At 42.6% G+C, this 18,074-nt stretch overlaps 1 protein-coding gene across 1 annotated transcript in view; it reads left to right on the top strand.

The window, feature by feature from the left end:
* Window positions 1-18,074, top strand: part of KCNU1 (potassium calcium-activated channel subfamily U member 1) — a 170,952-nt gene that overhangs the window by 145,530 nt on the left and 7,348 nt on the right. The window contains 2 exon segments of the mRNA XM_049865508.1: window positions 4,597-4,671; window positions 9,586-9,725. Coding sequence (XP_049721465.1) covers window positions 4,597-4,671; window positions 9,586-9,725 — 215 coding nt within the window.

The following is an 18,074-nucleotide window of genomic DNA, read 5'->3' as shown; positions in this document are numbered from 1 at the left end:
TGGAATACCTACTTCGAAGAATTGAGATTATGAATAAAGTATAGTGAAACTTTGCCAGGAGGTAGGCAATAACATCATCAATACTGAGCACCAACATGAGACTAACTGATGGGCATTTTTCTTTCTCTTCCCCTAGAACAATGGTTCAACCAGAGCCAATTTTGACCCCAGGGATCATTTGACAATATCTGGAGATATTTTTAGTTGTCACAGTTGGGGAAATGCTATTGGTATCTAGTGGGTAGAGGCCAAGAATGCTGCTTAACATCATATAATGCACAGGACAGCCCATACAACAAAGAATTATCCAGTCTAAAATGTCAATAATAATGAGATTGAGAAACCTTGCCGTGGCACACCTTGTGAGCCTTCTGCAGCATCAGTGGGCTTTTCCACATCTTCGCGGTCACAATGAACTTACATGTTAAGCCATTCTAGGACCACTATTTCACATGGTGTTTCCACAAGGGACTTTCAGGGTTGGGGGCAACAGCATGAGGAATCTTCAAGCAATCAGTGAGAACAGCAGGCCTCCTGGACATCTCCATGGAAAATTTTTAATTTTTCAATAATGTTCTAATTACTGCTCTGTCAAGTCACAAGGAGAGCAGGTTGGCAAACCTAGGTACTGAACTAAATAATCTGTGGCATAATCTAAACATATAACAGTAATTAAGCCTGACAACTTAATATGCTACTGAAATTTAAATGTACAGTAGTAATCTACAATTAAGCAATCTTTTGTAATAGCACCCTGCCAGCCTGGAAGATTTCAGGTATAGTGTTGTATACTATTAGGTAGCAAAAATATTGACAGTAGTAAAATATACCCAGGCTATGATGTGACATATATTCAAATTAACCATTGCTCCACAAGGGAAGATGGAGGTAAGGCAGGAATTCAGTCCTGTCCTTCAGCCAGTGCCAGAAGCAGATATTTAAGCAGTCGCTGCAGCCAGCATTGATGTGTATGTAGCCAATTAAAGCCTTTGCCTCTGAAACTCACTATATCCTAAGCCCCTTATTAGCAGGGAATTGGAAGCAGAAAGTGGGGTTCAGAGCAGGATTTTCCCTTTGAGGGGTTTCCCCTTTAAAGGAGTCTGAGCTCAATGTTTTACTGAAAATGCCAGTCAAATTTTGGATATTTTAATAGGGCTGAAAAGTAAATATACTGAAAAATGCACAGGCTTTGAATCTGGTGCTGATAAGGGTGTAAAACCCTCTTTATCATTTATAAACCATATCATCTTGGACAAAATACGCAAACCCTCAGCTTCAGTTTCTTCATCTCAAAGGTGTCATAACTATACTTAATTCACAGATTTGAGGTGACAATTACATAATCCTTTTCTCCCTACTGTGTCTACTGCTCACAGCAGCCAGAGGGGTATTTTGCAAATATTTATCGGATAATGTCCATGCTCTACTTTAAACCCTATTATGTTTTAAACCCTATTATGGATCATGAGGATGGTGCAGAACCAGGCAGTGTTTCATTCTATTGTACGTAGGGTCACTATGTGTCAAAGCCAACTCGACAGCACCTAACAACAACAGCAGTGGTGTTGTACTTGCTATATCGTTGTGTGACGTGGAGTAAATTCCAACTCACAGTGACCCTATAGGACACGGTAGAACTGCCCCATAGGGTTTCCTAGGCTGTAATCTTTACAGGTGCAGATCACCAGGTCTTTTCTCCCGTGGAGCAGCTGGTGAATTCAAACTGCCAACCTTTCGGTCAGCAGCTGAGCACTTAACCATTGTGCTACCAGGACTTCTTCTATAATGGTGTTGTTGTTGTGTGCCATTGATTCCAACTCATAGAAACCCTATGGGACAGAGTAGAACTGCCCCATAGGGTTTCCAAGGAGCGCTGGTGGATTCAAACTACCAGCCTGAACTCTTAACCACTTTGTCACCAGGGCTCCTATAATGGTGACCCATGGTAATTATAGAAAATTATCTAGGGCCATGCAGGTCAGTAAGGAGTTTGAATTGTCTCTGACTTAATCAAGTTTATACCCATCTTTCCTGCCTAGGGGCCTTATCCCATTCTCCCTAACAGACAGCTTTTTTCCATCCCCCAGGACTCCCTTCCAAAGTCAGAGAAGCCTCTCTCTGAATTGCATCTAAAGTCGCCTCCCCCACTTTAATTACTAACCCCTAAGGTTTTGTTTGTTTTCATAGTATCCGAAATTATTTATCTTTCCAACATGTAGTATATAAGCTAGAATGGAATCTCCACTGTGGCAGGTACTAGTCACATCCTAGTATGGAGTAAATACTGTAAATATTTGTGGAAGGAGGAAGAGAGGGAGAAATGGAAAAAGGAAGGAGAGAAGGAAGGAAGGGCATTAAAGCAGATATCCCTGCATGGATCCAGGAGTAAAATAGAATCTCAATTCCCCCAATTCTTCCTTCATTATGGAAATCCCAGAAATGTTTTAGGATAAACAGTTTAAAGTATTCTGATTCCATCGTGAGTAAGATTTATTGGTGAATTAGAATATCTGGTTTCTAGCCTTTTATATACAACTGTATTTTAAATAGCTCTATGATATTGGCTGGCCCTTTGGGCTTCTGTTTCCTCATATAAAACTAAAGGGTTTTACTAAAGTCACTGTTGGTTGTAACTTTAAACCAAATGTGTTGGGCTCTTCATATGGAGCTTCAGTTTTTACCCTGTATTCACCTTGAAATATGACTCAGAAATTTTTGTAGATATCAGAAATATATATTCAGCTTTACTTTGCAATAACAAGAAGTAGCTATCTTACTGAATACTTCTTGGGGAGGTGGCAAACCAAAATCCAAACCCGTTGCCATCGAGTCAATTCCAACTCATAGCGACCCTACAGGACAGAGTAGAACTGCTCCTTAGAGTTTCCAAGGACTGCCTGGTGGATTTGAACTGCCAGCCTTTTGGATAGCAGCCGTAGCACTTAACCACTACGCCACCAGGGTTTCCTGGGGAGGTGGAGGAGGTGTTAAATATTGTAGCAGACAGCATTCCCTCTAAAAAAATCCCGGGTTGAGCTTTCTGTATCCTTTCCGCTATCTCAGCTGCAAATTCCCCATCTCCCTCCCTTGGCCCATGTCTCAGGCAGTCTACCCACATTGTTCACCTCCATTCATTCCGCCTTCCATCCTCCCCTTTAATTACCTAGCTCAGTGAACAGAGGGCCCTCAAAGATTTCACCCTCTTCAAAGGCAGCAAGGAATTTAAAATTACAAGTAGAATTTTAACTTTCACTTTTTTCCTGTTACATAACATTCTCAGAAAAGTTCAAGAAGTAACCAACACTTTTAAAGTTCACCTTCTTCATTGGTTTTTCTCAAGGAAAGCCCTTCTAGAGAGAGGCATTGAAACATGGAATAATTGTCGTGAACCAGTTGATTCCAATTCCTGACTACCCGCTCAGTGTCAGAGTAGAACTGCTCCACAAGGTTTTCAATGGCTGATTTTTTGAAAGTAGATCGCCTGGATCATTCGCACCACTGAGGGACTCTTTTAAAGCTTACCTTCTGAGGAAATCATTGCTTTTGTTTTTGTTTTTATGGGACCATAACCTTTCTATGGAAACCCTGGTGGCATAGTGGTTAAGTGCTATGGCTGCTAACCAAAAGGTCGGCAGTTTGAATCCACCAGTCGCTCCTTGGAAACTCTACGGGGCAGTTCTACTCTGTCCTATAGGGTCACTATGAGTCGGAACCGACTCGACGGCAACAGGGTTTTTGAAGCTTTCCATCTCTCTCTTCCCTTTTCTTTCTTTGCAGTTTTTGTTTACTGTGGGAACCAATACTGTGGTGTTAACCTTCACTTTGAAACTCTTCATGGCTGCCCACATTAGAAAACTATGTTGCAGGCCAGTTCTGTGTATCAGTTTCCTTTTGGAGTTAAGGCTCGTAGAGGTGAATGAAGTGGCTTACCTTCTGAGGCAGGAGGAAAATCTGCCTACAAACTGAGTACAGAGGGCAAAGCCCCCAAGGAACACCCCATCCTGGCCTTTAAGGAATTCCCAGCACATTACAAATAGGGTCAGACTAATTGGAGTGAAGGGAGTCAGTCTCATTGAGAAGCAAGATGCCATGAGCAGTGCTTCAGCCCAGAGAGGACGTCAGAGAGACAGGTGGCACCAGGAGCCAGAATCCAGTTGCAGTGTCTCCAAAAGCATTCATGGAGCAGCCCCACCTATTTATTTACAGCTTCCAAAAAGTTTTACAAATTGACGTGGCTTGAGGCACTGCCTGACTGAGCCATTACCGAGCACTACCACTCCATGGAGAATAATCATATTTTAGTTATGACGTCAATAAGCAACTCCTGGGAGAGCTTTGCCTTTTCTGAATGCATTTGAAGTGCCATTTAGAAGCTACACACACACATACACCACATGCTTCTCAAAAGGATATGCTGAGGAGGCCCAAATACTTTTTTTTTTTTTTCTAAATATGGAAAAGGATTTAGGAATGAGAGAAATGTTGTTAAGGTAAAGTCCCAAGCTACATGATGGGCTTTTACATCCTTGTTTAGTTTTGCGAGAGACTTTGTTTGCATTTCTCATCTCTCCTCTCCTTTGTTGTCTGTGTCTACAGAGTGTTTTCCACAGGACTCAACTGAAGCTCGTAAGACTTCAAAATACCGAAGAATCCCTATCCTAACCGAATTGAGTAAGTTGTGTTCTAAGGGAAAAATTGAAGGAAGAAATCTTTGTGACACAAGTTGATATCCCAGAGTTCTCTTTAGAATCCACAGTCAAAGGACTGAGGAACCAGAATGAGGCCCAGAGCATTAAGTGCTTGGCTGGATGTTCCATTGGGCTTTTACCCGGTTGGTGACATCATCTAGCAGAGTTTGGTAGATCCGTGTGTCAGGGTATTAGAATAACACGTACCCTCACCACTCGTTCGGTTACTAGGAGAGGGACACCAGCAACGGAGTCAGGCTTATTTAAAAGGTATCTCCCATGGAAAGAGACATGGACTTGCAGACAGTTAGAAAGTATCTATCCATACCAAGTTGTCTACCTCATCTTGGGTCCTTAGGTCAGGTACCTGCCTTTCCTGGGCAAGCATTAGGGTGAGATAAGTAAGTAAGGTACCCCTAGGTGTAAAATTTAAGGAGGTATTCCCTCTCAGGGTCCTAATATATTTGTGTCCAAGGTGTCTATCTTGCCTCATCCTAACCTCGGTGCTAATCTTCTAAAATGCAAATACCTCTTGGAGAAATAGTACAATAAAGTGTTGCTTCTCGCCAAAAATTTATAGAAAATAAACTTGCCTGAAGCTTTTCTAGATATAAGGGGCTCTAGGAGCAGAAAAAAAAAAAAAAATTTTTTTTTTAGGAGCAGAAAGCTGGGGCCCTGGTGATGCAGTGGTTAAGTGTCTGGCTGCTAACCAAAAGGCTGGCAGTTTGAATCCACCAGATGCTCCTCAAAAACCCTGTGGGGCAGCTCTACTCTGTCCTATAGGGTTGCTATGAGTTGGAATCGACTCTACAGCAACGGGTTTGGTTTTTCTTTTTTGTTTTTGGTTGGGAGCAGAAAGCAGGGTAGGGAAAGGTCAAGAAGGCTGTCTATATGCATTTTAAAGAGGTGTTGGCAGGGTACTAGGCGGCATACTGGGATTAGATATGACAGTAGTCGATGAGAAAAGGGGGGCAGACCAAAGAAAAGGAACATGTGCCTCTACACAGTTTAAACCAACTTAAAGATGATCTCTAAGCTGTTTCTGGGTGTGTGGTTTGACCAGACTCCATAGTACAGCCAAATGCTTAGTGGGGATTTTATGATTTAGAGTAGTCCCCTAGGTGGCGCAAACGGTTAAGCACTCAAGTACTAGCTGAAAGACTGGCCGTTTGATCCCACCCAGGGGCACCTTGGAAGACAGGCCTGGTGATCTGATTTTGAAAGGTCACAGCCTTGGAAACTCTATGGAGCAGTTCTACTCTACACACATGGGATCACCATGAGTTGGAATCGACTAGACAGCAACCAGCAACAGCAACAACAAAACCAAGTGGGACTTACACCAAACTAGATGAACAAAACTTTTAGTCCTAGAAATGAAGCAGGGGAGGGATCACTGGTTGATGCCCCTTTGTGATCTGGGAGTTGCAGTGTAGACACGGGAAGACAGCTTGGCTACCCTGGATCCTGGAGCAGAGAGTCTTCGCATTCAGTGTTGGAGGTGTCAGATCCCAGGATTCTGGCCAGTAGGACATCGTATGTATAACCACGTTGAAGCTGTCAGCTGTAATTTTTTATTCTGTTTCATTTTTTATCTCCATTTGAAGCATCTCCTAAGGTGTATATACACTAAGCATGTAAATTAGAAGAAGACTGTAAGTTAGAGTGGCTGGAAGGAGATCAGCCAGCTTCACTCTTAAGGGAATTATAGGCTTTGTTCAACCTTCTAAACAAGGAGGCTCTTGTCAGATTAGCCTAACAAGTCTTCCTCCCTCTTGCTCAGTTTCTTCTCTGGCTGGCTAGGAAGGGTCACGTTGACATGGGAGCTGCAAGCCTGACTGCAGCACTTTGGAACAGAAAGTGTGGTGACCTGCAGGAAAGTGACTAGGAAAGCTGAGGACACTGGTTTGAGATAACACAGCAAGATTTGGACATTGGTTCCTGAGATGTATGTATGTTTGTGCGCATGTTTGTGTGTGTGTATTGACGGGTGGCAGTGCAAGGAGAGAAAAGTAATTACATAGGGGATATGGGTTGATACTAGTCATATCTTGCTCATGTTTTATAAACATATTTCTACGGTAGGAAGAAAATGATTCACTAATACCACTGGTATGCCATTTCCCCCAAATTTACTAAGGAATGACTTAAGGAATTAGGGAATAAGCCAATCTTAGTAAGCAATGTGTTCTGAGTTGTGTGTCCAGTTGATTTGTTTTGATCTTTAATAGGACTGTCAAAAATTAACAAGTGCCTGAAATTTCATCCCACTTGCAAACTAGCAAGTTATCCTGCCGCAGTCTCTTAGATGCTGGCAGAAAACACAAGGACCACCGGGTCATAGATAAAGGATAGTTTATTACTCACAACAATAACAGTAGCCAGAGTATCATCATTTTTTTGCTGGTTTCCTGAGCCCAATTCCCACAGGGTGATACGAAGAAAGCCAAGTGACACCAGCACTCATAATGGGTTGCTTTATAGAAAAAGAACCCCTCAGCTTAGGAAACCAGGGCTTTTTATGTTGTTGTTGTTAGATGCCATCAAGTCAGTTCCAACTCATAGTGACCCTATGTACAATAGAAAGAACCACTGCCTTGTCTTGTGCCATCCTCACAATAGTAGGTATTTTTGAGCCCATTATTGCAGCCACTGTTTCAATCCATCTCATTGAGGGTCTTCCTCTTTTTTTGCTGACCCTCAACTTTACCAAGCTTGATGTCCTTCTCCAGGGGCTGCTCCCTCCTGATAACATGTCCAAAGTACATGAGATGAAGTCTTACCATCCTCGCTGCTAAGGAGCATTCTGGCTGTACGTCCTCCAAGACAGAATTGTTCATTCTCTGGCGCTCCATGGTATATTCGGGATTCTTTGCCAACACCATAATTCAAATGCATCAATTCTTCTTCCATCTTCCTTATTCATTGTCCAGTTTTCACATGCATATGAGGTGATTGAAAACACCATGGCTCGGGCCAGGGACACCTTAGTCCTCAAAGTAACATCTTTGCTTTTTAACGCTTTAAAGAGATCTTTTGTGGATCTTTTATTATGGGCAGTAAGCATGCCTGTCTTTTGCTCTGGTAGGAGTTGTTATCTCTACCTTCCAGAGCTGTTTTCTACACAAACATCTTTGAAGTGATAGTATAGGAACAAAGGCAGTCAGTGCCCTGCTCACACTCCCAGCAAAGACTGGTTGTGTTGGTTTCAGAGGCTGCCCACAGAGGTCTGAGTTACAGCCTCAGCAAGTATAGATATGCTAGTAGATAATTTAGACACTGCAGCCCTGGCTTCTAAGCCCTTGCTACACAAAATGTGCTCTATGAAACAGCAGCATCCGAGAGCTTGTTGGAAACATAGACTCTCAGGCCCCACTTTAGATCTAACCCATTGCCATCGAGTCAATTCCGATTCGTAGTGACCCTGTAGGACAGAATAGAACTGCCGCCATCGGATTTCCAAGGAGCACATGGTGGATTTGAACTGCCAACCTTTTGGTTAGCAGCTGTAGCTCATTTTCATTTCTACTACGTCACCAGGGTTTCCACTTTAGACCTGGTGAGTAAGGATCTGCTTTGCAATAGGTGAGCCTATTTTGATAGGCACTGATCTAACTTATACTGGGCCTAGATAGCTCTAGGAACCCAAGAAAATACCAAGCCAAGTTGTTGTTAGGTGTCATAGAATCGATTTTGACTCATAGAGACCCCATGTAACAGAGAAGAACTGCCCCATTGGGTTTTCTAGACTGTAATATTTATGGGGGCAGATCTCCAGGTCTTTCACCCACAGAGCTGCTGGGTGGGATTGAACTGCCAATCTTTCAGTTTGTAGCTGAGTGCTATGAAAAAAGGCTATAATGGGGGTGACTGTATGCCCATACTTGTGCCTATTTTAACAGTGTAATTATTTAGTGTTTATAACTTGAGATTTTATATACAAAATATAACAAGTGTTATAAATATCTTCAAGTACTACTACTTCAATCACCCGATTAAGACTATATCTTAAAGCTTATGTGGATAAAAAATGTTTAGGACTTCAAGATCAGACTTTGGGAAATTGAGCGTAACCACTTTTCGTGAGCTTCTCCTATGCAATATATGCAAGGTTTATAAATAATATGCTCGAATACGGTAGCATGAAAACCTGCCATGATGATCTCATCACTTTGGTAGCCATTTTTATAGTTAAGATGGTCACTTCAAAAAGGCTACACTGCATCTAAATAATTTTAAGATGTATTCAGTTTTTATGGCTTGAAATACAAGTAGCTTTCACATTTTCATTTAGTCCGTTAGCACTGAAGCATAGTAAAAGCTTTTCCAAAGCTATTTGTTTAATTTTTACAAATACTTAACTTTCTGGGGAAATAAATTTTATATTTGAATTCAGTAAAAAAAAAGTATCCTGGTTTGGAAGGTAAAAAATATTATATATAATGTTCATATATAATAATATATATCATATAATGTATATAATAATTTTTCTATTATATATACCTGGATACTAGCCTGAGGTATAAGGACGTCCCCTTGATGATGAAATGTATCCAAGAGGGAGACATGTGTTTTGGGGAGGAAGATATTTGGAAAGGAAAAAAAAAAATGTGTTGAAGTAGGGTCAGATCCCTAGAGGACCCCCACCCAAAAAAAAAAAATTGTTCTCGAGTTGATTTCAGCTCACAGCAACCCTATAGAGCAGAGCAGAACTGCTCCATAGGGTTTCTAAGGAGCACCTTGTAGATTTGAACTGCTGACCTTTTGGTTAGCAGCCATAGCTCTTAACTACTAGGCCGCCAGGGTTTCCTTGTATATAAAAAAAAAAAAAAAAAGCAGTTCCTATATTCTTAAGCTTGTCTGCTTACCTTTTCTTTTTGCCTCCTTTGCCTTGCAGAAAACCCTTCCAACGTTCGCTTTATTGAACAGCTTGGTGGAATGAAAGGAAGCCTTCCAGGAACAAACCTGCATCTCAGCACTTCCTTTTCCACAGGCGCTGTCTTTTCAGGTAGCTTCTTGGATTCCCTCCTGGCCACGGTAAGTATAGCTGAGCCGAGGAGCCTCAATTACCAAGGCACCCCAAGAGGGTAGAGTGGGTTGGTTAGGGCTAGAGAGGTGGAGAGAGCATCTGACGATCCCAGATTCTCTATTTTGTTGATGTTGTTTCAAAAAGGAAACCCTGGTGGCGAAGTGGTTAAGTGCTATGGCTGCTAACCAAAGGGTCGGCAGTTCGAATCTGCCAGGCGCTCCTTGGAAACTCTGTGGGGCAGTTCTACTCTGTCCTATGGGGTCGCTATGAGTCGGAATCGACTCCACGGCATTGGGTGTTTCAAAAAAACTCATTCAAATACATTATCTTATTTCATCTTTTCTCACAACTACTTGGTGAGGGAAGCAAAAGTTTTACCTTTTCAAGATTAAAACCTAAGTTCCTGGGAGCTGAAACACCTCACCCCAGGAGGAATGTGTGAGTAAGTGGCAGAGCACCTGCCTTTTGCTTCTACCCCATCTTGGCACACCTGACCACCTTGGCGGCAGACCTTCGGAGATAATGCTTTCTGTTCTTTATAGAATCTCCCCAGCCACTCAGTCAGAAGTTAGTCACAGAGGGACACAGGGGTCTCAAGGGAAAAGTTTTTTTTGCCTTTGGTGGTTTGAGTTTTGTTCAGGGCTTAGTCAAATCTCCCTGCACGTTCCCTCTCTCATTTGACTACATGATTGATCTCTGGTTTTCAGCACCTCTTTAACTGCTAAGCAGACCCCTTGCAGAGATTATAGGATTCTCATAAGTAGAATTGATTCATTGGACAAATACCTATTGATCCTACTCTGTATCAGTTACAGATGCTGGGGTTCTAGGTGCTGGGGACACAGTGGTGATGAATCAGGGCTTATTCTAGTGGAGGTGTGTAAAAACGGCTTGGGGGCAGTGGGAAGGAGAACCAAGATCAACAGCCCAAGGCTGATTCCTATGAGGTTGAGGTCAGACACGCCTCCTTTCTCTGCCATCTCTACCAGTTCTGACACCAACTCTCCCTCCCACTGCACTCTCTACTGGATTCAATAATCAGTACAATGGCCATACAGAACTCAAAGGCCTTACTCACAATTATGGGCCTTAATAGGGAAGTAGCAGCTACGATTCAGGTCCAGAAACACTCAGGATATACTTCTTCCATCAGGATAGCCTCTCCCCAGCTGTGCTCACTGGCACGCCTCTCCCTGGCCCTCAGCCTCTACCCAAAGACACTCAGCGTTCTCTCTCTGTGGGCTGGAAAGCCCATTGCACCGTCTCCTGCTGCCAGGTCTCTCCTGCTGGTCTCTTCTTCCTTGGTGGTGGAGGGCTCCACCTCTCAGCTCTGTAACAGTCTCTGTTTTAAAGCAAAACTGAACAATCCCCTTGGTGGGTCACAATTACCCTATCACGCAATCCTGCCCAATCACCTGGGAGGGAGTTACAAGACCATGGCTAGAAAGGCCACACACAAAAGTTATTAATTGCACCATAAGAAGACTGACAATAAACATGATGGATAAGTAACATGGGAGGTATGTCAGATACTTACAAGACTTAAGGAGATGTGGAGATAGGAGGCTTCAGGAGGGATTTGAGGAAGGAGTTCTACGCCAGGGAAGGCAGCACTGAGAAGGTGATATCTGAGTAAAGTTCTTCAGGAGAGTATACACTTAGATCCTTGGGGAAGAAACACTCCAGGCACAGGGAAGAAGGACAAAGGCAGTGAGGTGGGAGCACACCTGGTGTGTTCAAGAGAATTGAATGTAATTTATACTCTCACAAAACCTGTGCATAGCCATTTGTGAATGACTGTGAGAATACCTCCAAAGAAAATCCCTGTAACCCGCTATCTCACAGGCTCCATGTACTCGAATTTTCTAAGGATAAGGTTCCAAAACAGCAGGATATCAATATATAGATGCTTAAATGCACAAAGCTCAGAGCAGAGTTTGATAAACTTATTGCTTTCTAGAATGCCCTATAGAGAAGGCATCATTCCTGAGTTGTATGAGTGCCTCAAATGCCTAGTTTGCACTTTTGGGGGTGCATGACTGGGCACATGGCATCAGCCTTATTTGGTACTGAGGGAATTATGTGGCCCTGGGCTATGGCTCCGTAAGCCATGGTGGAGTTCTCGTAAACCCTGTTGAATTCTCAGAGAGATAGCATGACTGCAGTGAGAGTTGAACAGTAAACAAGTAGGTAGTAGACTATAAATTTCCTAAAGGGTTACGGCATTCAACCTTGGCTGTATCAGCAGAGATTCACTGGAGGGAGTCAAGTCAGGTTACTTTTCTGGGAAGGTGGCTCTGTCAGGGGAAGTATTATATCACTTTCTGTCACAGATATGTCAATTAACTTGCCTATAATTAATGAGTGCAGTGTCAGGCAGAAGGTAACTTTAGATGAACTTGACCCATCTGCAGGATACATTTTAGAGGGGTTGAAGGTCCCAGTTCTCCTCAGAGATTTTTAGATGGCAGGCAGCTTTGAGCCTTAAATTAAACCAGAGCCTTAAATTTAACTCCCCTGGCCCACACAGGCAGGAACAAAGTCACAGAGATTTGATTTAGAGTTGGTGAGAAGAACAGGATAGGCAGAGAAGGACAGGAAGAGTAGAAATAAAACCAGATGAGTGCATAATATAAACCAGCATAGGACACATAAACTTGGCAAAAAGAGTCCTGAACCAGCTGACAGTCTCTGTGCCAATTCATCACCAGCCTATGAGTGTGACTTGGAATGATTATTAAAGGCCACCAGTTGCTCCCAAGCTTGTTATTGTTGTTGGTTGTTGTTGAGTCAATTCTGACTCATGATGTCACCATGTGTACAGATTAGAACTGCTCCATAGGGTTTTCAAGGCTGCGACCTTTTGGAAGCAGATCACTAGGCCTGTTTTCCAAGGTGACTTTGGGTGTGTTAATTGTTGGTACCACCCAGGGGCTCCTTGGGCTACTTTCAGATATTGTATCCATGGGCTTCAGTCCATGGAAGAGGATCATCTGGTCATGCTAGAAAATGAAATGAGCTCTGTAAAAATCTCAGGGCTCTTTTCTGAGGTCTTATGGTAAAGCCTGTGAGAGAGAGGAAAAAATCACATACTGTGATTGATATAGGAGGTAGTCACATGAGGTCACAAGCCATATGGGACTTTTAGCTTGCCCTAAAGGAGTTCTGGTAAGTGCTTAGCTCAGGACTGGCGGTTGGTCAATTAAATGTGGGGTGTAGGTTGCCCTTCCAGAACTCTACTTCTTTGATCATTAGTATACTTCCAACTCAGTGATTTTTAGGCTTTGCTTAGAGGAACCCCTCTCTCCGAGATTGGGGTGAAAGACATCCTTTATGTTAAGGGGACTGGCTTGCAGCTTGAATTTCTAAATCTCTACCTAGTGGCCTTTTGCCCCAGGATTTGAATCCTGAATAATATACAGCATGGAAAAACAAACACACTTTAATACTATCTAGAGCTTCAGTCCAAAATCCTGATCTTTTCTCTGGCCACAAAAAGCTAAATGAAAAACCAAACCTGTTGCCATTGAGTCTCTTCCAACTAATGGTGACCCCACGTGTTTCAGAGTACAACTGCACATAGGGTTTTCTTGGCTGCAGTTTTTATGGAAGTAGATCTTCAGACCTTCCTTCCCCAGCACCACTGGGTGGATTCAAACCACCAACCTTTTGGTTAGTAGCCCAGCACAAACCATTTGTGCCACCCCGGGATGCTGAACCAGATCATTGAAAATAATCAGTGAATGATGCCCACTCATGTTTCCCTTTCAGCCTGACCTGGTAGAATTGGTTGTACTTGGCCTTGTAAAAGTGAGGGTGCCTTCCTACCATACTAGTTGCATAGAAGGAATATGCTCTTCTTACCCAAGGGTCAGGCCTTAGCCTCCTGTTCCATTGTCACCTCTCTTCCATGCACTGTTTGATCTTGGCTGGCCTCCTGACCTTGCCAACCAATCACGTGGACATGAAAACAGTAGCCTCAGAGAGGAAGGTAACATTTAACCTTTTCCACTAAAAACATTTTGGCCACTGTGGTAGCTCTAGAATATGTTCTTGAACACTCCATTTTATTCTCCATATGTATAGGAGAATCTCACCCATTAAAGTTAGGGTGGCAGCTATAGACCTCACAGTCATAATTCCTTCTAATGTATGCCTGAGGCAGACATCACTAACGATCACAGTTCTCTTTCCTCAGATAGCACCTGCAAGTCTTTGCCACAGAGACATTGAGGCAACTGCTTCTGATAAGCTCTGTTATAAGATAGCATTAATGTGAATAGCAATGGCAGTAATAGGAACAACGATAACACCTCTCAAGCACTTACCTTGTGCTACGGACTTTGCTAAGTGCATTGCCTACCTTATCTTGCTTAATTCTTCTATCAACCCAATGAACTCAAAACTCATTGCTGTCTAGTCAATTCCGACTTATAGCGACCTTATAGGGCAGAGTAGAATTGCCCCATAGGGTTTCCAAGAAGTGGCTGCTGGTGGATTTGAACTGCCAACCTTTTGGTTAGTTAGCAGCAGAGCTCTTAACCACTGAGCCACCAATTAACCAAACAAAACCAAACCCATGCCGTCGACTCGATTCCGACTCATAGCAACCCTATAGGACAGAGTAGAACTGCCCCATAGAGTTTCCAAGGAGCACCTGGCGGATTCAAGCTGCCAGCCCTTTGTTTGGCAGCCGTAGCACTTAACCACTATGCCAACAGGGTTTCCGATCCACCAATTAGAACCAATTATCATCCCAATTAGAACACAGTTATTAGCCTCATTTTACAGAGGCTTTTACAGAGGGGTAACTAATATGCTCAAGGTCACACCGCTTATACATGTTGAGTTTTTTTCAGATCCCCATATTTCTAATTGCAGAGTCAGATCTCCTTACCATAATCAATTGCCCCTCCAGAAATCTATTTCTAGGATCATCAGTGTTGTTTCAGTGCAGTGAATTTCAAGCTTTGCCTAGAGGAACCCTTACTCATCTCAGAGTGCTCGGGGGCTGTGAGGTGTGGGCATGGGCAGAGAGGAGGACGTGCCCACTCCATTGTATCCCAGCCCACCATGTACTCTTCTCCTCTCAATCAGAACAGCTCTACTCTTACCTTCATCCATGAGGCTCCTGGGTAAGATGTGTCTTGAAGATAGACTTCTCTTGCAAGAAGATTTTGAATACCACTGTGACCAACAGAGAGAGGCATAAAATAAAGGAGACAGAATCCTTGTTCTGTACTCTGAGGTAGGTTTCCCATTCCAGTCAGGAATCCTGTGAGGGAGGCAGGAATCAGTCCTCTGCGCCATTTACATGTCCCTTTTGTCCTGTTAATTTAATTCCCTCCCCAGAGAACAGCTAGCAGATTTGGCTGCTCCAAACTCCTGCCCAGCTTAATGCCCCAAGGGATCTGTCTCCCATTGCTCACTAGCTGAACTCTTGCCTGGCACATTCAGAGGTTATAATGAGGATCAAAATGTTAGTTGCTGTGGAGTTGAATGGCCATACTACACAGAAGGGCAAGGCTAAGATGCATTCAAAACAGGCTCCCTCAGGGGAAAAGGGGCTAACGTAATGCCTCAGCAGTTTCTGAAAAAAGATGAGAACTTCAGCCTCGAGTTCAATCTTGGTGAACTATATTTCCGACCTAATATTTAAGGACCGCCTTCTTCTCATGTGTACTCAGAAACCTACTTCAAGTGTATTTCTCCACCTTCTCCAAAGCGCCTTCGTAAACAGAGGAGAATGACTGTGTAAATCCAGAAGACAGACAAGCCTACAACGACCCACTGTGAGCTTGTCACTGCTTAGAAATACTGAGGTTTTTGTTTTAAATTTTTCTGCAAAATTTTCACCCTATCCCCTGATATAACAGTGACATTTTTTCCAATATAATGAGTTTTTACTTCAAATCTCCTGATATTTTTGGCACTGTGGCTTCAAGTGAAGCCCTGATGGGACAGTGGTTAAGAGCACAGCTGCTAACCAGAAGGTCAGTAGTTCGAATCCACTAACTGCTCCTTAGAAAACCTATGGGGCAGTTCTACTTTGTCCGACAGGGTCTCTATGAGTCAGAATAGACTCAACGGCAATGAGTTTGGTTTGCTCGGGTTTGGATGGCTTCAAGTAGTTGGTTAGTTGCTGTCAAGTTGACTCCAATTCATGGCGACACCATGTATGCAGAGTAGAACTGCTCCATAAGGTTTTCAAGATTGTGACCTTTCAGAAGCAGATCGCGCTAGGGCTGTCTTCCGAGGTGCCTCTGAGTGAGTTCAAACCACCAACCTTTTCCAACAGTAGTTGAGTGCGTACCTATTTGTGCCACCCAGGGACCCCATAGCTTCAAGTATTCCCTGCCATTCCACTGTAAAGTCTTGCCCCAGTTGGCAAAGCATGCCTGTCAGGTACAATTCTATCCACTTTTAATCCTCTATCATTTCAGTGCTATGAAAATTAAAACACGGAGAGAGAATAAAGCCCCTAAGCAGGATTCACATAAGGCTTTAAAATAATAGAGCTCTGGAACTGGACATGAACTCAGGGCACATTCACCCCAGCCACTTGCCTTTGTTTATGAGGAAAGTAAGACCCACAAAAGTTACATGACATACTCAAGTCACTCGGCTGTTTTGTTGCATTTTTCTGACATTATAGCCTCATTCTGAATTAAAAGTATTTCTCAAAGAATATTTAGTTTTAAGGCCTTTTGATAGTCTCAGAATAAAAAGCAGCAAGCAGCTAGGGAGTTAGTACCTGCACAATTGGGTAACATTTTAGGTCATGAGAGAGACCTTAAACATCAATGTAGCTAAGACTTAAAACACCTTGGGCTGCAACATTTTCTGACATTGAACTTCCTAATTCTAATAAATATGATTATATTAGAAACATTGTCCAAGTTTAGAATCCTACAATATTTCAAAAGCAGATTTTCTTTAAAAAAAAAAAAAAAAAAGACAAAAAGGAAGGGAGGGAGGGACGAAGGAAGAAAGAAAGAAAAGAAAAGAAGGAAGGGAGGAAGGAAGGAAGGAGAGAGAAAGGAAAGAAAGACAAATAAGGCCAATGCCCCAAAAAATAAGAATAGGAGATGAACTCACAGAGCAAGGATGACATGTAAATCCCATTATTTTCCCCAATATAGAATTGTACTGCTTTTGATGTCAAAACTAAAGAAGTGATATGTTCAAGAGCTAAGCCTCTCTCAGTTAAATATGTAAAGCACATGTTTCCCCAGAGCCATCAACATCAGGATAACCCTGGAATTTACGCCCTTTCTTTAATCAGTGGGGAATTATTCTAACGGCATTATATTTGATTACTCTACAACGTGGCCTCATGTTCTTAAACGGATTGAGGCTCAACCTGGATTTACATCCTCCATTCCCTAAGCACCCTTCTGGGTGGTGATGAGACGGAACAAAGAAGAGAAATAAGGAAGGGAGCATCACTCATGAGAGCCTTCAGTCTGGAGATGAGGGTGGGGACAGCACTGAAGTCATCTTTTAGTCTGAAAAACATTATAAAAATTATTTTCATTTTCTCTGACTTTATATAGATTATATTATTTCTTAGGCCAACTTGTCCCAGTGGCCTCTACATTTTACTGGCAGTATTTGTTTATTTGCTTTAAATCAGCTGTTCACTGAAGTTAATATTCTTACAACTTTTGAACACCCGCCTTGTTCAAAGCATGACTGGGGTCATACAGTGTACGTAGACCAAGTCCCTCATCTGAAAAAACAAAACAAAAGGAACCCATAATTTAAAGAAGCGATGTTCAGAGTGTGACGTGAGGATCCTCAGCATCAGAACTACCTAGGGTGCTTTTTAAAATTGCAGTTCCCATTCCCATCCATGAATTCTGATCCAGTAGGTCTGGAGTCCCAGATATCTGCACTTGTTAAAATCACTCCAGGTGAGCCAGGTACATGAGAGCCAATGGTTAAGAGAATAGAATTTAGTGATCTGTGCTGTATATTTCATTTAATCCTGCCAATAATGCCAGAAGGTAGAGATTTTTATATCAACTTTAAGATTATAAAACTGTTGCTGAGAAAGAACACATGAATTGCCAAAAGGCACTCAGCTAGGAAGTGACTGTCCAAGATTCATATAAATAACTAACTATAAAATACAGAAGAATAAAATAGAATAAAAGCCAGTGGCCATGAGCTGACAAAGAAAGGAAAACTTCATTCTGGTGAGGAGTTCCAGGAAGGAGTTCACCAAGTTGATGAGAGGCAACCCAGATGTTCAAAAGCAAAGGCGTGAAGCAACTTCCAGCAGACCAGTGTATACTGCAGTGAGAAACTCATGGAGGAGAAAGAGAGCCTGGAAAGGGAGCTGGGGTCAGATA

The sequence above is a fragment of the Elephas maximus genome, chromosome 22, assembly GCF_024166365.1.
Source record: "Elephas maximus indicus isolate mEleMax1 chromosome 22, mEleMax1 primary haplotype, whole genome shotgun sequence".
NCBI classification, from domain to species: Eukaryota; Metazoa; Chordata; class Mammalia; order Proboscidea; family Elephantidae; genus Elephas; species Elephas maximus.
Note: the sequence above shows the minus strand (reverse complement) of the source record. Positions and strands in the feature narration are given on the sequence as shown.